Source organism: Trichechus manatus, unplaced genomic scaffold (genome assembly GCF_000243295.1).
Source record: "Trichechus manatus latirostris isolate Lorelei unplaced genomic scaffold, TriManLat1.0 scaffold00062, whole genome shotgun sequence".
NCBI classification, from domain to species: domain Eukaryota; kingdom Metazoa; phylum Chordata; class Mammalia; order Sirenia; family Trichechidae; genus Trichechus; species Trichechus manatus.
Window position 1 is genome coordinate 712054 of NW_004443998.1, and position 25463 is coordinate 737516.

The 25463-nt window shown below is 44.8% G+C and overlaps 1 protein-coding gene across 1 annotated transcript in view; it reads right to left on the reverse strand.

Moving 5' to 3' along the window:
- Positions 1-356: 356 nt before the first annotated feature.
- The window catches only part of SCHIP1 (schwannomin interacting protein 1), a 70983-nt gene continuing 45876 nt past the window's right edge, over positions 357-25463 (reverse strand). Inside the window, exons 3-7 of the mRNA XM_004379155.1 lie at positions 15088-15205; positions 13904-14101; positions 12908-13031; positions 9417-9510; positions 357-996 (exon numbers count right to left, since the gene is read on the reverse strand). Coding sequence (XP_004379212.1) covers positions 945-996; positions 9417-9510; positions 12908-13031; positions 13904-14101; positions 15088-15205 — 586 coding nt within the window. The 3' untranslated portion in view covers positions 357-944. The remainder of the gene's footprint in view (positions 997-9416; positions 9511-12907; positions 13032-13903; positions 14102-15087; positions 15206-25463) is intronic.

Sequence of the window (25463 nt, forward strand, 5' to 3'; positions counted from 1 at the left end):
AACACACACACCCCCCACACACACAACGGACACACCCCCCCACACCCCAACACACACATGCACACACCCCACACATACACACACACACACCACAAATACACACACACCACACATACACACACACCACATACACACCCCCACCCACACATACACCCCCCACACACGCACACACACACACCACACACACACACACTCACACACACAATCTTCCTGTTCATTTGCTGTAATTCTTGTCCTCTGGACACTTTGCTTTTTCACTGATAAAAGCTTCCTGATGGGTAATTAGTTGCATGAGAGTGGACAGAGGAAACGCAGTTAGTATAGGACCACGGGGCTGACTAGTGAGCAAAAAGACATATCATATGAAACAAATTTTTAATTTTTATTTTACATATTTATACATAAAACTTTCAAGGAACCCTCTGAATCCAACAGAATGTTAATAGCACATCTAAAAATGAACTTCAGGTAGTCAACATTCACAAAATGTTGAAAACTGATTAAAATATACATATTAAGGAGAGCTACGACTTCACTACGAGGCAGGCATGTATTTCTGACTTGGATAGCACCGTCATTTCCGGTTCTTCTCGAAACTACAGTGAAGAGTGGGAGTGCTCAATGGCGCAACACTGCTCCAGCTCAAACTCTCTAAACAAATAAAACCAGGTTAAAACTACCCTCTCGGATTAACCATGACTTGTGATGGTGTAAGTACTGTACATTTCTGTAATAACTGTTTGTTAAAATGCCTGGAATTTAGTGGCACAAGTAAAAAACTAAAATAAATTAAGAAGCAGAGGCCAATCACTGGACAGTAAGCTTCGGACGTTATCAATGACTAAACACTGATACTTGTTTGTTCTGCGCCACCTTTAGCAACATTTTTACAACCACAGAAGCAAAATAAATTCTAGCTTGTCCTCTGGTTGGATGGCTTCTTTTCACTTCGCAGGCATTTTCTCTGCCATGTGCTTCTGCTGACTTTCAGCATGTCTGTAAAATTAATAATACAATTATTTAGTGCTAAGAAGAAAAGAAAGATCCAAACTGCCTTCTAATCAACAGGTAAAACATCCTCCAAACTAAGGTTCAGAGTCACTCATAATGAGAATCAGTAACAGTACTTTATTCAAACTGGCTTAACCTCTTCAATTTTTATATTCTGTGTATGATCTCTTTTATTTAAAAAGCCACTGGATTAAACTGAGACCTGTGGACGCCACCATTCCTGAGAAGAAAAGTGCTGTGTTTAAAAATGAAAAGAGGTATAATTCCTTCAACAAACATTTAATAAGCATCTTCCACTGCTCCTGGTGCTGGGAATTTGGTAGTGAACAAGGCAATAGGGTTTTTTTATTCTTGTGGAGCGTTTGTTCCAATGAGGAGAGACAGAAAAGCAACAAACAGCAAGCAAGGGAAGAGCAGACAGAAAATAAGTGCCAAGCACAGAGACAAAACAAGGTATCGTGCTAGAGAGTAACTAAGCAACTGGCTGATCTAGACACACACCTGGAGCCAGTGATCGAGGCTCACTCTGACAAAGGCTAATGTCTTCCTGACAAACGGTAGGCCTTTGTGGATGTAGAGGTGCTCCATGTTTGCCTAAGTCTCCCGCCCCCAATAATCCTAAAGGCATGCTCCTGGCATGGTGTAGGGGAGGGAGGGATGAGTTGTCTTTTTCATGCAGGCTCTGTTATGAGCTGTGTGCCCACAGTCAGGTCAACCCAGCAGCGGGATGGACCACAGAGACAGAGGGGAGGGATGGCCGAGCTGGTTACGCCACTTGAAGGGGCACAAATTAAATGTCTTTCCAGAGATTGGTGGGGTCTGAAGGCACAAAAGCCTGTGGTTTTGAAGGACTTTAAAAAATGATACATTTGGCAAAAGAAAAACATGTAAGGGTGTGGTTTCTAGCTGGAATCTGCAGTTCAGAGACAGTCTGTGTGTGTTGCCTGGACTTGGGTCCTCGGTAGGGTGAAGCTGAACTCGTGGGTTTTATGCAGGACGCCTCGTATCGATAGAGGGAAGACACACCGCAAACGCTTTCAGAAATAGGGAAGTGACTAAAGCTTCCTAGCCACATTCAGCAGCTCACAAATAAATGACAATATTCAGTGAACAACAGAACTCAGGAAAAAGCCACAATCGGCCCCTTCCCCCATTCCTTAAAAGAAAAAAAAAAAAATCCCCTTTAGCAGACCATTCCATGACCCTCTCCATGTGAGCAAAAGAACATAGATTGTTTTCATAAAACACCTCATGTGCCTCACTTAAGCAAATTCAGCTCAAATATTTTGATGTCCAGCAACCCTACAGGACACAGCAGAACTGCCCCACAGGGTTTCCAAGGAGCGGGTGGTGGATTCCAACTGCTGACCTTTTGGTTAGCGGCCATAGCACTTAACCACTGTGCCACCAGGGCTCCGTAAGATTCCAGTGTAGCTAATTAAATTACACAGTTCCTACAGCAGCTTGTTAATGACATGTACATAAGTGTGTGTGTGTGTCTCTGTGTGTGTGTGTGTGTACAGTGAGGGGTCTGTGAGAAAGAAGGAAAGATAATACTGAATGTTGGGTGTTATTCTGAGGCATACATACAAGGGTGAATGTCATTAAAATTTTCAACAGAGGAGAGGAAGGTTTTCAGTCCACAGAACTAAAAGGTTCTTATCAACTATTTATATGGAAATCCTTATTGGGATTTGTTTCCAGTCAACCTCCTTCAATACTTTTTTTTTAAATTGTGGTAAATAGACATTTAACAAAACATTTGGCACTTAACAATCTTCACATGTACAGTTCAGTGACATTATGTTCATCATGTTGGGCAACGATGACCCTTACTCGTTACCAAATCATACCATCACCCTTAACAGAGGCCCTTAACAGTACCCCGAAGGCACTGAGGCCTCCTTTCCTCCCCCTCCCCTTGGCAGCCACTAATAAGCTTTGGTCTCATACACTTGCCTGTTGTAGATGTCTCACGTAAGTGGGATCATACAGTGTTTCTCCTTCTGTGACCGACTTATCTTACTCAGCGTGTTCCCAAGGTCCATCCATTTGTAGCGTGCATCAGGACTTCATCTCTCTCTATGGCTAAGTAATACCAATATTCATTACTGAGGACCTACTGTGTACCTGTGCGAGGCTCTGGGGACACAGCAATGAATGACGTGGTGTCTCATCTGCTTTCAGGGAGCTTACGGCCAGGTGGGGAGACGGTCAGCCCACAACACAGCCCGGTGCGACTCAGCTCCATGTGGGAGGGATGAGATGTTGCAAGGAACACAGAGAAGAACTCAGTCTTGGCAGGTCAGGGAGGACTCCCCCCCAAAACGTTACCTAACCTAGTGGTGTTCAATTTTCACTGTGCATTGTTGTTGTTGTTAGGTGCTGTCGAGTGGGTTCCAGCTCATAGCAACCCTATATACGCAGAACGAAACACTGCCCACTCCTGCACCATCCTCACAATCATTGTTCTGTTTGAGCCTATCATTGCAGCCACCGTGTCAATCCTTCTCGTTGAGAGTCTTCCTCTTTTTCGCTGACCCTCTACTCTATCAAGCATGATTTCCTTCTCCGGGGACTGGTCCTTCCTGATAACATGTCCGAAGTATGTGAGACGTAGTCTCACCATCCTTGCTTCTAAGGAGCGTTCTGGCTGTGCTTCTTCCAAGACAGATTTGTTCATTCTTTTGGCAGTCCATGGTATACTCAATATTCTTTGCCAATACCACAATTCAAAGGCCTCAATTCTTCTTCTGTCTTCCTTATTCATTGTCCAGCTTTCATATGCTTATGAGGCGATTGAAAACACCATGGCTTGGGTCAGGCGCACCTTAGTCCTTAAAGTGACATCTTTGCTTTTTAACACTTCAAAGATATCCTTTGCAGCTGATTTGCCCAGCGCAATGTGTCTTTTGATTTCTTGACTGCTGCTTCCATGGGTGTTGATTGTGGATCCCAGTAAAATGAAATCCTTGACAACTTCAATCTTTTCTCTATTTATCATGATGTTGTTTATTGGCTGAGTTGTGAATTTTTGTTTTATGTTGAGGTGTAATCCACACTAAGGGCTGCGGTCTTTGATCTTCATCAGCAAGTGCTTCAAGTCCTCTTCGATTTCAGCAAGCAAGGTTGTGTCATCTGCATAACGCAGGTTGTTACTGAGTCTTCCTCTAATTCTGATGCTGCGTTTTTCATATAGTCCAGCTTCTCAGATTATTTGCTCAGCATACAGATTGAACAGGTATGGTGAAAGGATACAACCCTGACACACCTTTCCTAACTTTAAACCACGCAGTATCCTCTTGTTCTGTTCAAACGACTGCCTCAGGGTCTAAGTACAGGTTCCTCATGAGCACAATTAAGTGTTCTGGAATTCCCATTCTTCGCAACGTTATCCATAACTTGTTATGATCCACACAGTCCAATGCCTTTGCATAGTCAATAAAACACGTTTAAATATCTTTCTGGTATTCTCTACTTTCAGCCAGGATCCATCTGACATCAGCAATGATATCCCTTGTTCCATGCCCTCTTCTGAATCCGGCTTGAACTTCTGGCAGTTCCCTGTCAATGTACTGCTACAACCACTTTTGAATGATCTTCGGCAAAATTTTACTTGTGTGGGATATTAACGATACTGTTCGATAATTTCCACATTCTGTTGGATCACCTTTCTTTAGAAGGGGTACAAATATGGCTGTGCATTAGAATTAAAAAATCCTGGAGAGCTTTATAAAATTATGATGTCTAGGCCCCACCACAGAATAATTAAATCAGAATCTCTGGGGGTGGAACCCAGACATCAGTTGTTTTTTTTTTCTCAATGAGAAATAATTTATAACATCTTTATGAAGATGGGGGAGGGGGAAACAAAGTCTGTGGAAGTCACCAGTGAGGGAACAAAAGAACACAGAAAGGGAGTGTAGGGGTTCTGGAGGCTTCCCTCCTTCAGGGGTTTTCCTGACAACAACAGCCGTCCTTACTGAGCATTTGCTCTTCTGGGCGCCGTGGGTGCAACCCTCCATGTGTATCATTTCATTCGGTCTTCACAATAGCCTTGGGGCATCCGTGCTGGTATCATCCTCACTCTCCAGAGGAGGAAACTGAAGACCAGCCTGGCTTGTTGTCCATCTTAGCCCCCTGGAAGGTGACCTCTGGATGCAGCAGAATTTCTCAGGGGTTCCCAGCACCACCCAGTGCCTGGCTCATAGAAGGCGCTCGTAAGATGTGTTGACAGAGGGAGGGGGAGCCAGGCGTGAACGCAGACCTCTGACTGCAAAGCCTGTACTCTTAGCCATTTGCCATCATTCCCCCTCAGACATTCCAGCCTCTCCTCCCCACATCTCGCCAGAGCAGCAGAAGAAATTCAGGAAGCACTCACTCTGGGAGGCTAAGTGCCCACCACCACAGCTTGCTGTCGGTCTCACTGACTAGCAAGGGGCTACTCTACTCTGTGTTCTTGTCCCTTTGAAATGCTTCCTCTGCCCAGTGAGGCTGTGATGCGTTTGAGGGCGGGGGCCACAGCCCCGCAGAGACTTTCTGGTGGTGATGGATACGGACTTTTAGTGTTGTAAGGATATCTCTTCCAAAAGCAACACTGTATCTTTGTGTTTTCTATTAACACAGCCTTTTCTTTTTCTCAAATTTCACATCAACATTCTTCAGCCTGCTCCTGGCATTTGGTACAGTAGCGCGTGAGGGAAATCATACGTGAAGGGGGAGGCCATCTAGTAGGTAATTTTTTTTGCCTTTTTCTTTTCTTCTCCTAAATTTTATTGATTATGTTGTTGTTGTTGAGAATATACACAGCAAAATATACACCAATTCAACTGTTTCCACATGTACACTTTAGTGACACTGATTACATTCTTCAAGTAGTACAATCATTCTCACACTCCTTTTCTGAGCTGTTCCTCATTTACATAAACTCACTGCCCCCTAAAGTTTCTATCGAATCTTTCTAGTGGCTATTGACACTCAGATCCCATACAGATAGTTCTTAAAAGAGCATAATGCTCAAGACAGGCCTTTTTTACTAGTTAAGCTAAATTACTGCTCGTTTTGAGATGACTTCAGGGGATATTTTTGTTTTAAGGTTTAAAGATTATCTCAGGGCAATAGTTTCAGGGGTTCATCCACCCTCTATGGCTCCAGAAAGTCTAGAGTCCATGATAATTTGAAATTATGTTCTATATTTCCCCCCTTTTGATCAGGATTCTCCTATCAAATCTTTGACCAAAATGTTCAGTAATGGTAGCCAGGCACCATCCAATTCTGGTCTTATGACAAAGGAGGCAGTTGTTCATGGAGGCAGTTAGCCACACATTACATATCCTCCTCCTCTTCCTGACTCTCCTTCTTCCTCTGTTGCTCCAGGTGAATGGAGTCCAATTGTTGAGCCTTGGACGGCCACTTAGAAGCTTTTAAGACTCCAGGCACTACACAGTGAACTAGGAGGTAGAACAGAAGCACTGAACAGATTATTGGCCAATTAATTGGGGTGCTCCATGAAACCACAACCATAAACCTCCACACCAAGGACCCAAATCCCATGAGGTCTTTGGCTGAACATAAGCAACCTCAGCACCTACATTGTTTTTTCTATCATCGTTGTAAATGTACCTATCACACAACTTTTGCCAGTTCAACTTTTTATAAGTGTACAAGTTATTGACAGCAATTACAATAATCGGCTGTGCAACCCTGCCCTTAATCAATGAGATTTTTCCATCACCATTAACCTTCCTTTTCCCCCTCCCTCCCACCCCTGGTAACCACTAATAAACTTTGTTCTCTGTACATTTGCCTTTTCTTGTCTTTTTATATAAGTGAAGTTATACAATATTGGTCCTTTTGTAATCACAAAATTTTGTTCAGCATAATGTCTTCAAGCTCCATCCATACTATAGCATGTATGAAGACTTCATTTCTCCTACTGGCTGAGTAGTATTCCATTGTATGTAGGATCATATCATCTGGGAATAGAGACAATTTCACTTCTTCTTTTCCAATCTGGATACCTTTTACTTCTTTTTCTTGTCTTATCGCTCTGGCTAGGACTTCTAATACAATATTGAATAGAAGTGGTGAGAGAGGACATCCTTGTCTTGTTCCCGATTTCAAGGAGAAAGCTCTCAGTCTTTCTCCACAAAGTATAATGTTGGCTGTTGGCTTTTCATATATGCCCTGAATCATACTGAGGAATTTCTCTTCTATTCCAATATTCTCTAGGGTTTTCATAAAGAAAATGTGGTGCATTATGTTGATTCATTTTCTAATGTTGAACCATCCCTGCATTCCTGGAATAAATCCCATTTGGTCACAGTGTAGGACTCTTTTAATACACTACTGGATTCTGTTCGCTAATATTTTGTTGAGGGCTTTTGCATCTATATTCACGAGAGATACTGGCTGTAGTTGTAGTCTTTTTTTCTTGTGGTGTCTTTGTCTGGTTTGGGTATCAGGGTTATGTTTCCTTCATAGAATGAATAAGGGAGTATTCCTTCCTTCTCTATCTTTCTGGTGTCAATTCTTCTCTAAATGTTTGGTAGCAGACCTCAGTTTTTATAAAGCTTCCCAGGTGATGCCAATGTGCACGCAGCCCAAGTTGATAACTCCTGATCTGAACTGACACTTGGAATGGTAGGACTTGGACAGGCAAAGAGAACAGGCCAACAAAGTTTCCCAGCAGTCCCAGTGGCCATGGTCTCAGGCTTCTGGGATGTGGCTGCAGGACTCTGGGACTGCTATCTTTAAGGACTTTTAAATATCCTCAGGTCCCCCCATGAGCAAAGTTACTTTTCTACATCAGGAATGATATAGGGGCTTCTCCCCACCAACTAGAAGCCTTGCAGGGATAATGTGTCCCTTCCCATTGCTCCAACATCTTTAAATCAGCAAGTCCTCTCCTTTCAGCCCCATGGCCTTGCTGCCCTGTTTCCCATGATCACACCCTCTGAAAGGTATAAAAAACACACTGTGAGCCTAAGAGATAGCCTGACGTTTTGAGAGAGGGGGAGCCGACTCTCAGTATCTCCCTTGGAATGAGGAATATCAACAACACTTTGAGGGGCAGAGAAAAGGTCTGTGCTATCCCAGACAAGTCACCGAGTTTAGAAAAGACTCAGGTCCTAGCTGTATATTTCACCCCCGTGTTCCATTATCTTAATGTATGCAAATTTCTTAGACCAACAAAAAGGGATCTGTCTCTGGTCGTCAGTGCAGTACCTGGACACAGCTGTAGATGGTGATAGTCTTACCTGAGTGCTGTCGTGATATTTCAGATGCAGGCAAATATGCTAAGAGAGTAAAAGAAAGCTACTACTTTTTTTTTCCCTGTTAGGGACAAGGCACCATAATATTTAAAGCATATAAAAAAGAGTGCTACCTATGGATCTTAAAAAAAAAAAATCCTAAACATCATTTCGCAGCATTTATTTTGGCACCAAAACAATTTTCATACCGTTGGCATCATTAGAACCATTTCTGCCCAGTTTTACACACTGAGAGGAGGTCCTGTGTGAGGTGCTGACAGGATTCTCACTACACGTGTTTCGAGCTTCTGGGGTGGTTCTAAATCATGTGTGACAAACCGTGTTCTCTCTTTCCTTAGGGAGCATTGTACTCTCTGAACACCATTCTGGGATTAATGGTAATTGTCACCTCCTGGTTTAAAGACTTCATGGACTATCTTAAAGAGGGTTCCAGAGTAAGGAATAAGTATGAAGTAATGGAGTGCTTACAGTGTGTCAAGTACTTTACATACCTACAGCGACCGGCTTTTCTGCAAAGGAAGCTGCTGAGAAACGCAGGCGCTTTACCGCGTTGGCCTAGCTTCCTTGTCCCCTGGGGAGGGAGCATTCTTTACAGAGAGGCAGCTGGAGCCAAGCCCAATTAGAAATGCAAGTCCTGGAGTGTCCCCGTGGCGAGGACAACCTGGTGGCACTGGTGCTGTGGAGACATGCTGGTGTCCCTGCCTTCTAGGCCTGGCCGAGGTGACCAAGAGTCGGGCACGTACCAGCCTGTGAGCTCTGTGACACGCACATGAGGCTGCTCATGCTCTGGAAACAGGCCAGCATGGAGGCCTGAGGGCTTAGGGCCTGCTGCCCGGGCACAGTGTTCAGGACGAAGTCTCAGGCCAGAACCTGGACCTGATTTAGATGGGGGTGTAAGATGTTCTCATGCATGGACAACCCATCACAAGAGGACAGTGGTTGCTAAAAAACATTGCATTTAGTAAGGAGGAATTGTGGTTACTTCTCTATCTGAAGAGCTGGGGCCAGCAGGACTGGGTGAGTTAGCTGGGGTTAGAGAAGCGGCTCTCCAGTGCCAGCTCTTGCCCTGATCTGAAACCCCAGGCCCTCCCGGGCTTGGTTTGCCCTTAGGAAAGGGGAAACCGTGCTGACCTGGTCAAGTCTTCGATGTCCACCAGCATGGCATCCTGCTCTGTGTGCAGTTCATCTCGGATGAGAAGCAGCTGGACCAACTCTTCATTCAAGCCTGGGGCAAAGAAAAGGGTGTTTAGATAAAACTGCACCCAAGTCAGATGTATGAGGAGTCCCTGGGTGGTACAAACTGTGAAGTGCCGGGTAAATGCTGGGCTACTAACCAAAAGCTTGGAGGTTTGAACCCACCCAGAGGTGCCTCAGAAGAAAGGCCTGGTGACCTGCTTCTGAAAGGTCGCAGCTTTGAGAAACCCTAAGGAGCACAGTGCGGCTCTGTACGCTCGGGATATCCACGAGTCGGAATCGACTTGACGGCAACTGGTTTAGTTTTGGTTTGGATATACATAACACTACGCCAACAACTAAACTAACAGGTGAGTTCTCTGTGTCAAAAGTTAGACTTCTTCTATTAGCTCTGAACCAGCCCACGCGAAGCCATTGATTTGAGAGACGTGACTAGTACGCACAGCTGGGAAGGCACTGGGAGAAAAGGAGTAAAGCCAGAAGTATTTCTAACGACTCTGCATCACCCCATCAAGACGGGAAAAGAAATGGCTAGCTGTTAGAAAAGTAACTGGTTAGAAAAAGCTGGAGTTTGTTCTGAAGAAATGTGAACAAAAAACTCTGGAGCATATTCGGTGTCCCACCCTTCATCTGAGCGTCAGAGCGCCCCGCAGCGCTACATCAGACGCCAGCTGTAGACAAAGGCACGTCTGGGGCCCTCAAAGGCTCCCCACAGCCCCAGTGAAGGAGATCTCTGCAGGTAGTTCTAGGAAAAAGTATTATCTAGAGCTATAGGAAAGCCAGATTGGGGGAACAGTCAGATGTGTAAAACCTGAAGCAATAACCCCTGAAATCTCTGGACAGCTAGGTGCCAAGGGAAATTGTCATTAGGTCTTACACCTGCGGAGTCCCCGCGTGGTGCAAACTGTTCAGGTGCATGGTTGCTAACCAAAAGGCTGGAGGTTCAAGCTCATCTAGAGTGCCTCAGAAGAAAGGCCTGGTGATCTACTTCCAAAAAAATCAGCCACTGAAAACCCTAGGGAGCACAGTTCTAGTCTGACACATGGGGTTGACGTGAGTCAGATCTGACTCGACAGTGAACTGGTTGTTTGTTCTTAGACTTGGACGAAAACATACGCATGTGGAAAAGTTTCTAATCCTCCTGAAATCAGTGCACTGGGTTAGTCTGGCCCTTGTCCCTAGAAAATATGAACAAGCAAAAGCACTTGCTTTTTCTCCTCAGAGGAGCTAAGAACTAAAACTGCTAGGTCCAGACACACAGGGAGAACACTGGGCTAGCAAGCGCTCTGAGCAGGGAAGCAAAAGAAAGGAAGGGGGGTATTCAGACAGGCCCCTTGGAAATGCTTTTAGACGGCCTGACTTCAAATAATGCATTTATCTGCCTTCAGTTCAGACGAGTTTTCAACTTAAAAAAAAGAGAGAAGAAATTATACAAAAAGGTCTACAATTTCATCTACTCCTGAAAAGGACGAGATGGCAATTTCATTATTTAAAAGGCTGTGGAAGATGTTTCAGTGGTAAAATACCAGAAAGCCTTTTAAATTCTCGAAAGACTAACAATCCTAGTAATTTCTTCTCAACTGAAATTAAAATGTAGTTGTAGAATGTTTACAAGATCCCGTTAATCTATGGTTTCTTAATTAAAATGTTACACTCTCTTGATCTTGAAACAACACTGGATGTACGGACTTGGCACCAACAACATCCAATCTAGTGTTTCCAATGTGCTCCTTGGAGAAGCCTCTTACGTGAGAACCATCTACAGAGGGCCTCAGGGCATAGGAACTTACTATTCCCATAGGAAGTTTTAAACTTTTTATTACAAAAGCTTTCAAACTGATACAAAAGCAAAGGGTAGTTTAATGAATCCCCGTGTAGCCAACCAGCTTCAACAGTTATCAACTCACGCTCAATCTTCATTCATATCTCTCTCCTCCTATCGGGTTATCTTAACACAAGTTCCAGACATCACAGTGTTTCATCTATAAAGGCTTCACTATGTATCTCTTTTTTTAAAATTAACATAACCACAATCCCTTTATGGGGAAGAAGCACATCTGGGATGCTCAAAGGCTTCCCACAGCCCCAGGGAAGCCGCCTCTCAGCAGATTACTCTAGGAAAAAGCATTATCTTAAGATATTGGAAATCTAGATTTGGGGAATAGTCAGATGTATAAGACCTAAGTAAATAAATAGATAAAGTAAGTAAATACCTAAAATAAATCAATCGATCTGTAATCAAACATCCAGTCAGTGTTCAGATTTCCCTGAATGGCTCCGAAATGTGTTTTTGTTTGTTTGCTTACAGTAGGTTTGTCTGAATGCATTTGGCCAACATGTCTCTTGCTTTTAATTTGTAAATCCACACAATTTTATAGAATCACAGATTCCAGAGGCTGGAGGGATAGTGAATTCATCTGGCCTAATAACATCATCAGAGCCCTGCTCGGCTGCTAACCAAAAGGTTCAAATCCACCAGCCACTCCTGGGAAGCCCAACGGGGCAGTTCTACTCTGTCCTGTAGGGTTGTTATGGGTCAGAACTGATTCGACAGCAACAGGTTTATGGTTTAATCACACTGTCCGGAGTCCGTAGGTTGTACAAACTGTTAATGTGCTTAGCTGAGAGGTTGGAGGTTTGAGTCCACTCAGAAGTACCTTGGAAGAAAGACCTGGCAATCTACTTCTGACACACCAGTCACTTGAAACCCTACAGAGCACAGTTCTACTCTGACACACATGGGACTGTCATGAGTAGGAGCTGACTTGATGGCAACTGGTTTAACCATGTTGCCTAAGTGAGAATGTTCTCTTTCATCGGGCCGAACGACCACCCACCCTCTGCATGACCAATCACCTCTAGGAGCACCACTCACCACACCCTCTGGACACTTCTGTTAGAGGCCCTTCCTTATTCTGGGGGAAAAAGGCCCATACTTTGTCACCCCGTAATTTTAATGGTCACATACACATCCACCTCCTGTAATCCCATGAAATACGTCAAATCTGACTTGACGATGATACCTAAAATGAATTTATATACAAGTGAAGTCAAGAGCTTAGTTGTATAATAAATGACTTGTAAATACTGAATTTTATTCTAGAAACTGACGCTGAATGCCAAATATGCCAGGCACTGTGCTAGGAGCTGGGGACTTAGGCTGAATAGAAAGTACCTGAAACCCTTCTGAGTCTTAAAAAATTCTGAAAGCTTCTGAACATTTTACAGTAAAAAACCCGGAGCCTTGTGATTCTCTTCCTTTCCTTCTGGGCGCACAGGAGGCGTCCGATGAAACATTGTAGAAAGGAAATGAATCCAGAAAGTAGCCACATTGTGTTTTACACTTACTATCCCGTTTCAAGCCCGTCTCACACTGCCGCATTGTATCTTACACTTACTGTCCCATTGCAAGCCCGTCTCACACTTACTTTCTATCTGGGAATGGAGGTCATTGACTATCACTTGTAGCTGTCCGATGGTCATGTCCCTCAGGTCAGTGGGTTTCAAACTTCTCTTCATCAGGCATTCACTTATATGAGGCAAGTGTGGCAGCTAAAGACACAAAGAGGAAGGAACGGAGGTGTTGAACAGAGCGGCAGACGTCCTGAACGTCAGACCCAGTGTTTTCTCAAAAGCCCCACTCTTATTCACTCACTTCAATGCAAGTTCTGTGTTTAAAAGATTTCCCAGGTTGTGACTTGCCCAACGTGGGGTCCTGCATACACCCATCACAGATCACGGAGTCCAAAGTTCTCTGACGGGTCTTTAACATGGGCTGTGACAACTGTGAGTTATTACAGCCACACGTGAATGACCAGGGAACTCCGATCCCATCAACGGCATGGACGATCACGTCAGCTAGTCTTTACTAATTTACACCATGCTACGAGCACCGTGCAATGAGGTTTTTGTGCTTTATGTCACTGAATCCTCACAACTGTGCTCTGACACAGGCGTTATCATTAGCCCCATTTTATAGATGAGAAAACTGACACTTAAGTAACTTGCCCAGGGCTCCAGAGCCAGTCAATTGCAGAGCTAGGACTTAGAACCACAGAGTCCATGGCTCTGAACCACTACTCATACTGTCTCGAGAGGTGGGAATGGGGGCTCCAGCAATACTGAGTTTGCCACAACCGATAGGTTCTTAACCCAAGGTTGCTTTAAAGGAATCTAAATATTCCAATAATAGTTAATATTGCCCCTGAGAAATACAGCAGCTATGAATCAAGAGTTTAGTTTTGTGAAATCTGTTAGTGATACACTAGGAAGGAAAAAGAAACAAAATTATTTCTCAACGGCAGTACTTTTGAAGCACTGTCTCGGAGAAACCCAGGTTTGCATAATTCTGGGAAAGGACTGTAGCAGCCTCAACCATCAGCAGCCACCAAACCCACGCCTGCTCTCCAGCCTTTGCTGCTTACAAGATCAGCGACGGGAGACTTTTTCCTGTTCTGTTTTTCCACTTCTACTTGCATTTTAGCCATTGGTTTGGCCATGGCGAGGGCCATTTTGGCTTCGGCTTGCAACTTCTTTTGCCTTGTGAGGAAGTCCATGTCATCCAGGGACTCGGATTCTTCTTCAGTTGTGTCTTTATCGGAATACGAAGAACTCTGTTTGCTCTGCGAAGGGAAAGAGAGCAGCCCTGAGCCTTCCAGGCCAGTTTTCACCCTCAGAAGATGGGCTGCGTTGCATTCCCCAAGCCCTCTCTCGGAGTGGCTGAGAGTTCCCATCACTGACTCCACCTGCTGCTTGATTGGATCCACATGAATCTCAAATAACACAAAAAAGATACTTTACTTCCTCAGCATCAATCACAGACTCAGATTTTCGTATAAAGAGAAAGCGTAATACGATTAATAACGGGCAAAATATATTTATGATACACTTGAAACAGGTCTTTGATTCTTGGCCTCAAAACTTCCTGAGGTGACCAGACCAAAATGCTGAACCCAGAGCTAAGGTGACAAGTTACACCACTGAGTAGACGGGATTTTAGGACTCCAGTGAAGTCCTGGGTATTGCACTGTACGGTTTCCTGTTTGCTGGTCTTTGGTAAGAAAGGCATAGATGAACCTCACAGAGAGGAAACAATTCTAGGAAAAAGCACCCGTCATTATGAGGCCAACGTTTGCAATACGCATCAAAGCAATGACTAAAGGGTGCTTCACGCAGAGTCCCGCTGGCCTCACTGGGCAAGCTCTCTGTGTGCCAGCCTTCCCGTGGCCCCCCTCCCTTTCCTGTGAGTTCTACTGCTAGTTTGTACTCACACTTCTAAGCCCAATGGGGAGGGAATGGTAATTAGCATATTTTTTCTATGTAATTTTTTAGGGTATGTCTGATTTATGGCTTAATATATGGTAGCAGTTAAAGTTAGCTTTAACCAGTCCTCTGTGTTCTTACTGTATCCTCAGTGTATCAGATAAGTTTGATTGTATTGCATGCATAAGTCTGGTTTTTCAAACACTGTCAAATTTTGGAAGCATGGAATTTCAAGAGACGTTTGTTTTTTAACCTCTGCAGTGTCTGTTCCCAACTAACAACAGAAAAGAAGCTGTGACCAGGAGCGTGTCCCACCGAGCTTTGGTCTGTACCTTACTGGACTCACCATGGGCGACAAGGGGGTGTCCAGGCTCGTTTCTGTCTTGCTGTCGTCAGCATCGCTGTCCTTGTCGCTGCCGCTGTCATTGACGAAGCATATCTGCAGGTTCATCCCGCTCTGTAGCCTGGACAGACAAACAGGACACTCATTCCACTCGGCCATTTGTTATCTGCTTGCAGCACACAGAACTGTCTGGTTTTGCTAATAAAAAGCAGTTTATGTATTCTTGGCATGGGGGAGTGAGTGACCGATATTACTCCCAACATATAAATGACAACACTTATTAGATCTCCTAATATTCTGTTGGAGCCCTGGTGGCGCAGTGGTTAAGAGCTCGGCTGCTAATCAAAAGGTCGGCAATTCGAATCCACCAGCCGCTCCTTGGAAACCCTATGGGGCAGTTCTACTCTGTCCTATGCGGTCATTATGAGTTGGAATCAACTCTACGGCAACGGGTTTGGTTTTGGTTTTGACATCCTATTAAGGAGCCCTGGGGGCACAGTAGTTACGTAAGTGCTCGGCTGCTAACTGAAAGGTCGGCAGTTGGAACTCACCAGCCACTTCACAGAAGGATGTGGCAGTCTGTTTCCACAAAGATTACACCCTTGGAAACCCTATGGGGTAGTTCTACTCAGTCCCTATAGGGTCCCTATGAGTTGGAATCGATTTGACGGCACACAACAACAACATCCTATTAGTTTTCTCTAAACTAATGTTAAGCCACAAATAATTTAAGGCCATGTATTACAGCTCTCAGCACAGTATCAAACACACGGCTGGCGCACAGTGAAGACGTGCTGAGTCGCTGAGTTTGTCGGTGGCGATGAGTGGGGTCCTTCCCACATAACGCTGCCTGGCAGCCATCTAGCGCTCTGTCCCGGGGGACCACCCAAAGCAGCTCACTACAGCCAGCACCTCAGGGCTACCGCTCTCTATAAAAAGACTCCTTTTTACCCCCTTCCCCCAAATAGATAGAACACGATCATCTGAAGGAAACTTTTATTTAGGGCATTTGACAAACGTGAACATAGGAAGCTCATTCGTGACATTACAAAAGTTCACCCTAGAGAAACATAAGCCGAGACCTCAGAAAGGCACCACCTTAACACACTGCAAGATCCCAAGGCCGTGTGGAGCATACAGACCGTTTACAGACAGAGGCCTCCTGGGAGCCCATTATGCTTGTGGCAAACCTTGAACCTCCAGGAGAGACGCTGCGCAGAGTGTAGTCACCACAGGTAACCTGGCTGTGTATCTGCTGTACATGGGACCAGACTGCAGATCTGACTCTTTGTCCTAACCTTCTTTTGAAGCTGAACGCATGTCAATACTGTTCTGCAATGAGGAGCTTTTTAAAAAGTAATTTTCTTAGTACCTCTAACAGCCCCAGTCCCCTGTAAGCGTAAACGAAGAAAAGGCAAAGGAGGCCCCTGGGCAACCCGAGATCCTAAGGAGGCTTAGCCAGGTCCGGGCAGAGGACACAGGATTTGCTGGGGCATTCTTCAGGGTCACTAGGAGTCAGATCAACTCGAAGGCAGTGGGTTTTTGGTTTTATTATTACTATCACAGGGGAAAATGAGAAGAGCAACTTGTCTGATATTTGACATTTGCATTTGATTTTTTTTTATTCCAGTGGGTAGGGATGCTTTGTAGAAATTCCTCAGGTGACTCACGCAATGTGCTTCTCTGATCGAAAACAATACAGAGCCCAGAAAAAGAAAATCTACTCAGTTAACACAGGCATCATTCAGCATTGTTGTGGGTATGTGCTGCCACCTATTGTTAAGTTCTATGATTACTGAAAGTTCCAGATTTCTCCCCTCTGGACAGAACCGGGCTGGGCTTGGTTTTAAGGGAATTCAAGGGAAGCCAGGCCCAGAGCTGGGGGTTCTGCTGTGATCAGCTCAGGCTGCTTCAAGTCTGCTGCACTTAGGTTCTGAATCCTCACCTCTTCCTCCAGGCACAGTACTCAGCCTCTATGAACCATGCTTTCCTCATCTGTAAAGTGGGGTGAATAGTACCCAACGCAATGCTTTGTAGGAAGGATTAAAAGAGACGAGGAGAGCGTGGCCCAGGACAGGTGCTCTATGCACGCTAATGATCCCCCCTTCTCCAGTTACTGAAGGCCTCCTAAAAGGAACGCAGCTTTCGAGCGGATGTGACTTTGTAAAGGGACCTCTAAAGCCACTTACTCTAACACCTCTCACTGGTCACAGTGATTCCTGCTGCACGGCGTGCGCTCAGGCTACCTTTAACTGTCAGACAGCTTGTCATTCTCTGGAGCCAGAATTTGCCTCTTTTTAACTTTTTTCCATTGGATTTTTTTTTTTTTTTTTTTGCCTGGAGAACTCTAATACGTTCAGGTTACCCATATAATTAAGTCATAAAATTTTAATATCTGTAGATGGTCTTAAAAAACAAAACAGATCATCCCACTATAATAATAATAGTCAAGATCTACACACTGGAAGACAGCGGGAAAGAAAACGGTTTGAAAATTAAAAACGGACCCATTTTAGAGGCTAACCTAATTTGGATCTTGTATTACATAGAATTTTCTATATTTTTTTAAACATATAAAGTCTTGAAAAGAAGTGCCTGGCCACTGGATACACAGATTATGAAAATATAAAATAACTCACAAAAGTAAGATTTGAAAACGTCCAAAGATAAATATTTTCACTCTGAGGAAAAGTTTGATCATAAATTCTGTTGTTCTGCCCTCAAGCTAACCTTTCTATGAAGAATTAGCCCAGACCTGAATCAGCCATCCCATACAGCGTTTCTAACTCAGGAAAGGCAAAGAGAAAAAAGGGAGGGATATAGCAGTCGCGGTGAAATGAAAAAACGCCTCAGGTAGAAGTTCAGAAAATCGCCTTAGGACCACATTATCACCGCAGGGAACTGCACAGAGCTGCTCACCGGTGGGACCTGTAATTCCTCACAGCGGTGATCACCAAGACTGTCACCCTCAGGAAAAGGAGATTATACGACATACCAGCTGATGGTTCACAAGGGGTTTTAGTAAAGGCGTCTTAAAACGGGCTCGGGTTTCAAGAAGGATTTGTTTGCTGTTAGCCTTTAATCGGGTTTTAAGATGATACGGTTTTGGGGTGAAACCCAACCAGCTCCCAAGCATCGGCCTGAGAGGGTGAGCATGGACACCTTGCTCTGCTGGAGGCCTCTGTGCCGCAGGGTCGGAGAGCACATAACCGCTGTCTGGGACCCTTCCTGCCCTGGGATGCACGGCTGACCTCTGGGAAGTGGGGCTCCCAGGCGGCAGCTCTGCCCTGGCCTCCATCCCTCACACTGCAGCTATCTGGCCCCACTTATAACCAGGCCCTCGACTCTCAGGCTGCAGGGGTCCAATCTGTCTGGATCTTTCAAGCACAGTCAGAAGTGAAAACAAATCATTATCCTCATCTTGTTAATTAGAGAGAGGATTATTTCGAGGTATCCGACTCATGGCTACTTGGTATTTCCGGTGGTATTTAGCAGAGCGCTGTGTGCAAAGAGGCTGGTTGAAGTCAGCCTTGCTTGTCAGTCCTATTTCTGAAAGGTCTGTGTCCTGGTTATCCCAGAAATCTATTTTCCCTTATGCACCACACTGCTGCCTGGAGCTAACGGCTAGGTGCAGCCAGGGTCTGCAGAGAGGGCGCTCCGGACGGCAAAGGCTCAGGAATCATGGAGAGATAAAAATAGGTCTGTCTTCTGGACATCATGGTGTGAGCCATGTGGCTTTGTGTGACAGGGCCTACGTCCAGGAGGGGTGGGGGGCAGCGACAAGGGCCACTTGGCATTTACAGTGACTTAGAAAAGGCTCGTGCTGACTGCCAGCTCCTATTACCCAGGGGTATGATTAAAATATGCATGGAATTGAGAGCATAGCAGAGATGAAAAGTTCTTAACTACCAAGTGGATATCTCAAAAATCTAGCCAAGTAGTAATATGATCTGGTATAAACCTACCACTTGTTTGTTTGTTTTTTAATACAGGGACAAGACCCGTTTATTTGCTGAGAGGAACAACCCCATGGTCGTAAAGGCTGCTGCCGACATCTGGCGGGGCAGCAGCTGCTGTGAATCTGGCCTTTGTCCTTGGACTTGGGTAATGGTGACTGGGATTAAACTGGCTTGAGGCCAGCTCTGAACCCCAGAGCTGTTCTGAGGTTTGCGATTTTAGAAAGGGGGTTCTCTGAGCATCAGTTTAGGATATCAGCCTGTAGGGGCAGATGTGTGAGATTCTTTGGTTTTTATCCCTCCCCACCCTGCCTCGGTTCACTTTACTTGAACTGTTGCAGTGAACTTCAGCTTCAAAGTGTGTTCACTTACGTTCTCTCCTTGGGCCACACAACCACCTGTGGGGGCAGGTGACATCACCTTCAGATTACAGGCAGGTGACTGCTACCCAGAGAAGCCGAGTGACAGGCTCTGGGTCTGTGACAGCCTCTCCCTGAATCTGCAGCCTCCCTAACGTGACTCTGGAGCGTCTTCCATCGAGAGGTGGAGTCTATTTCCCTACCCCTCGCCCTGGTGGCACAGTGGTTAACAGCTCAGCTGCTAAACCAAAAGGTCGGCAGTTCGAATTCACCAGCTGCTCCCTGAAACCCTATGGGGCAGTTCTACTCTGTCCTTCAGGGTTGCTATGAGTCCGAATCGACTCGACACCAACAGGCTTGTGCACTGGCCTATTGGCTCGTTCTGGCCAGCAGAGTGCAGAGGAAGTGACCTGTTCCCGAGACTCCTCAAGAGACCTTCCCAATCGTCTGTCCCCAGGAACCCTGCCACTGCCCTCACAACAAGTCCAGGCTAGCCTGCCGGGATGAGGGACATTGCAGGGACAGCACAGCTGGCAGGTGTCCCAACTGAAACCCCAGACAGGTGAGAGAGCCAGCCAAGAGCAGCAAAGGCACCTAGCCGACCTGCAGCTGACCGCTGAATCATGAGGAAGCCCCTCTGGGCCCGGCCGACCTCCTGAGCAGAAATAGATGTTACCTGTTGTATGCACTGGTGTGGGCGGTTTTTTCTTACGCATCCTCACTGTGGCCACAGACGTTGTTAGCGGCTGTGGAGTCTGACTCACGGCGACCCCATGCACAATGGAACAAAACCACAACTGGCTGCTGGCCACAGAATTTTCATTGGCTGATTTTTGGAAGTAGATCGCCAGGCCTTTCTTCCTAGTCTGTCCTAGACTGGAAGCTCTGCTGAAACCTGTTCAGATTCACAGCAACATGCAAGCCTCCACTGACAGATGGGTGGTAGCTGTGCGTGAGGTACACTGGCTGGGAATTGAACCAGGGTCCCCCTCATGGTGGGCATGAATTCTATCACTGATTCTCCGCTGCTCCTGTGGCCAGAGATAACGGATACAAAGTCATAAAGCAAGAGAATGTAGGCGGGACTCCCGATTTTGAGTCCAGTGGCCTTTCCCCCAAACTACATACAACCTCAGGTGTGGATTTATTAGATCCTGTGTTTGGCTATGAGGAGCTCTAGTGGCGCAGTGGTTAAGGTGCTTGGCTGTGAATGGAAAGGCCATGGTTCAAGCCCACCAGCCACTCTGCAGGAGGAAGATGTGGCAGTCTGCTTCCGTAGATTTACAGCATTGGAAACCCTACTGGGCAGTTCTACTGTGTCCTACAGGATCCCTATGAGTCGGAATTGACTTGATGGGGTGGGTTTTGGTGTGGTCTGGCTATACTTTCAAAGGGCATGTATGTCCTGTACTTGCTTATAATTTCGAGGCGATTCTATGGTTTTCCTTAGGAAACAGATACGGTTTGCAAACACGCGTTGCTCATTATCTGCCTACAGCCAGTGTGGCCCCAGAGCGCTGGCCCTGGTGTGCCATCCGTCACTCAGTGTCCCCACCTAGTTCGTGGCCTGGCTGTTAAAATACATTATTTCCATTTATTTTAATGGATCTTTGATGCATTATTCAAAGGCTTTATACATAATGAATCATCACTCACATTTTTATACCATATCTTTTTCTGTTTCATGAGAATTTCAGAGAGGACGGAGCATAAAATATGAATTGTAACTGCCCAAGGGAAGCTGTAAACACATTCCATTTTTCTGAGAATTTGTGGTTAAGAGGGAATGTGGGAACAGTTGAGTTTGGGTAAACTTTAGCAGTACCACAGGTAAGATATTCTCTCTCTTTACTGACAGTGTTCAGATACCGTCACTCCTGGAAAAATTGTAAAATACCTTTCCCTCCCACCCCCAAATCCTGCACCTCTCTTCCCTCCCTCCTGACTGGTCCATACTGAAATACTCACCATGGGGTTATAGAAAACGCCTACTACTATTAAAAATAAAAAAGAAAAGCTAAGTTTCTGCATCCCAATGTTTGTTATTGTGAAAATACAATGCTGTATCTTATTTTATTTTAGTGGGATTGTGTTAATTTGATTTTGGCAAAGAGCACACAGACCTGGGGACAATAATTTATGTGACTTCTTTTAAAGAGTGGTATTTATGTAACTGCTGCTAATATTGCTGGTCCAGCATATACCATTACACCACAAAAAGTCCTATAAATGACTTATAACTGTAAGGTAGAGAAAAACAAAAAAACAAACCCATCGTTATCGAAGTCGATTCCGACTCATAGCAACCCTAAAGGGCAGAGTAGACCTGCCCCATATGGTTGGTGGATTCGAACTGCTGACCTTTTGGTTAGCAGCTGTCGCTCTTAACCACTGTGCCACCAGGGCTCCTGAGGTAGAGAAAAGGGCCGTTTAAATGTCTGTCTCCCTTTACAGAGTTGGGAAACGAGAATTATTGCCATTAAGTCATAAGTTATAAACTGACAGTGTGTGGCTAGACGCAAATGACAAATCTGTTTTATTTGACTTGTACCATCATTTTAAAACCCTGGAAACACAAATGTTGAAAGTAAGGAAATTCACATAAAAATCTAGAGAATCACCTTTTCTTTTCTTTCTTTTTAAATCAGATGATCAGGCAACATCGGTTCTACAAACCCTGTGGTACCAATAGGCTACTGCTTCGGTCCCTTTTGACCAGGGCACCAGGGTACATACTTTCTAGTTTGCTACAGTCCCCACTGCTCCCTATTGCCTTTTATCTGAGCAAATTAACCCATTTCTGTCTCCTACTGGCCCCTGAAGGCAGTTTTTAGTTCATGATACAGTTCACAAGAGGATGAAGAGTTAGTAGCTGAACCAGGAATAGAAGCCAGGTCTTCTAACAGGTGCCCAGCCCTAGGATTCAATCACAACATGCAAATTGAAGTTGGAATATATAGAGAATTGGAAGAGAGCTCAAAAAACACTTAGTAGACGCTACTCATCTTCTATATGAGAGGAAAAAAAAAAAAATAAAAAAAACCTTTACTAACTGAACATTAGTAAAGGAAGGTGTTAACCGAAAGAGTGAATGAGCAAGGAACTCACCAGAAAGGATGTCCTGGTGAATTGGGGCGGGGGGGGGATAGATGTAGGAGAGAGACGGAAAATCGACCCTCCAGTAGTTACATGCCCGTGCCTGGAGAAGCTGAGGGTAGTCTCGAACTGTTCGCCAAGGAGAGGGCTTAGGGACATCACATCTCCTCTGTCCATTCCTGACCCCACGTCTTACAGGGCTCAGGCATCTGCCTTTTCCAGCAGAAGCTGAGGAACCCAGCTCCAAAGGCGCCTGAGAATAAGCGCCCTTCCCTGGGTTTTCTTCTCTCTTAATCCTGCACATACTCTTTTTCTGCTTCCTTTTCTCTCTCTCTCTCCCTTCAATCCTGCCTCCCTCCCTTCCTTTCTTTTTCTTTCTCTCTCTCTTCCATTTTTTTAAATTGTGGTTAAGTATATATATCACAAAACATTTGCCATTTCAACATTTTTCACATGTACAATTCAGTGACATTAATTATGTTAATCACATTGTGCAACCATCACTGTTTCCAAATTTTTCCATCACCCTTAACAGAAGCGCAGTGCCCCCTAAGCAATGACTCCCCTTTCCCCCTCCCTCTCACCCCTGGTAACCACCATAAATTTTGGTCTCTATACATTCCTGCTTCCTTTTCTAAGGCTAATTCTAGACCCTTTCATTTGTACATGTTCCCATGATGGCTGGTGGGACCCAACACCACACGGCCACAGAACCTTCTCACTGCTTAAGACGCTAACAGAGCTGACACTCACCAGCTTTCCTTTGGTGAAGCATTAGCCCCTGTATCCTGACCCTATTCTCTAGACAGCTATAAATACTTGCGTTCTTCAGACAGCTGCTGGTTCTAATCCCACATCAATGTCCATTTCCTTCACTAATGACCACTTACATATAATTAAATTGGGAATTATAGGATCTTAATGTTGGGAAAATGCATTTGCACCAAAAATATTCTCAAGCAGGAATTAAAGACAGAATAAGGCCTCTTCTGATACTAGGAATAAAATCAGCTATCTTTTCCAGGAGCCAAATGGATTTGTTTGCTCTTGATCTCAGTCTGCTTTCATCTTAATTTAAGGCCAAATGATTTCCAAGCAATCGACATTCTGGAAGAACAAGAGTGGCCATTTTTGAGCATGTGCTGTGTAGTAGCATTTTACGTGTATTCCCTCTAAACCCTGAAAATACACACAAAGCAAGCATTATGACCCTTATTTTACAGATGAGAAAACTAAGGCTCAGAGAAGCTAAATTACGCAAGGGTAAAAAGCTGGTATCTTATTTGAGGAGAGTCTGTCTTCAGAGGGCAAGGAACTTTAAGAAGATGGAATAAATTAATGAATGGAAGAAAAAAAGATAAACAGTGTATGTTCTGCCGTGTATATTGTCACCAAAATTAAAATTAAAAAGAGAGAGAGAAGAAAGATTAAAAACAGCAAAAAAAAAGAAAAAAAAAAAATCCCCAAACTGGGAACTTTACTGCCTAACGGTATGAGGCTGATTTAACATTACGGTGAAATATACCATGGACTATCATGCAGTAAATAAAAAGGCATGTGATAGAAGAACAGTTATGAATATGGGCAAGTGTTTCTGATGAAGAGAAATTAATAAAAAAAGGCTATAAAACTTTGTAAGAAAAAAATTTGATTACAACTTTGTAAGAAAAAAATGAGATACATGCATAGAAAAAATGGCAGGCAACACACCTAATTATTTTTTGGTGGACAAAATTCAATTGACTTTAAATGTTTTCTCTTTTGAACTCCTCCGAGTTGCCATGAGTGGGCATTTAGCAGGAATTATAAAAGCAAAGGAAGAGAAAACGGGAGAGTGGCTGATTATCTCGTGTATGCTGGGAAAAGGAGAGGAGGCTGAAATGTGACAGCTGAAGGGGATGCTGTGTGTCTGACTCAGTCTGCATCTCTGCAGGGACAGTGACTCACACAAGAGTCAGGCTGGGCTTTTGTTGTTGGCGGGGGTGGGGAGCCTCCCGGAGGGCAGCAAGAAACAAACTTCATTATAAGCGAGTGTTTCTGTGGATGAACGTTTTGATTCAGCTGTCGGCACTGCCCTCACCCTGACATCCCTTCCCAGCTGTCTCCATCTTGTCCTCCCAGGATCTGGAGTACATTATAGACTCTAAAGTAACCAATGTAGATTGTACTTTGTATCTTTAGAGCTGGTCTGCCTATCTGCTCGGCTCACGCGGGGTTTAAATGTGTGTCTGCCACGCCTGCTGGTGGGTTTCGGGGCACACTGCTGGAACAGTGCGGGTTAGGACGCAAACACTAGGGCCTCTGAGTGATGACGCTCGTGTGGCTGGGGTGAAAATATGGCCGTGCAGAGGCAGAGCCTCCGTGTGTTTTTCAGGGGTCTGATTGGATTAGGTGAAAACCTTAATTGCCAATTTCACTCTTTTAATCCCTGCTTTCACCACTTTTTATATTCATGCTTAAAAACATTTTGGGGCTGTCAGTTAGGCCTGGTCCCACAGTAAGTTTTATCTCAAAAACATTCTTTTTCATTATTTGATTTACAACAATTTGAATTCTATACGATCATTAAAAAGAGCAGGGAAGATCTACTGAATTGCATGAAGGATGACGTAGGGCCGGGTGGTGTTTTGTTCTGTTGTACACAGGGTCGTTGTGGGTCGGAACTGACTCAATGGCACCTAACACCACCACCACCATCTTTAAAATCAGGATGCGTCTAACAATTGCTGTCACCCAGCAGCTGGTGGCATGACTAGACTACTGTACTATAAGCTCTTGACCAGCAGGTCAATGACAAACCACGTAAGGACCGTATGAGAAGGAGGTGGGCTCTGGTTGCTGTCTGTTAACTCCGTCTGATATGAACAACAAAGCTCTCACATCAGAACTTGCAGAATGGTGGGCAGTGGCTTGGAAGATGATGCACAGCAACCTCCTGATGGCACAGAGGGTGATGCTGTGGGAAAAG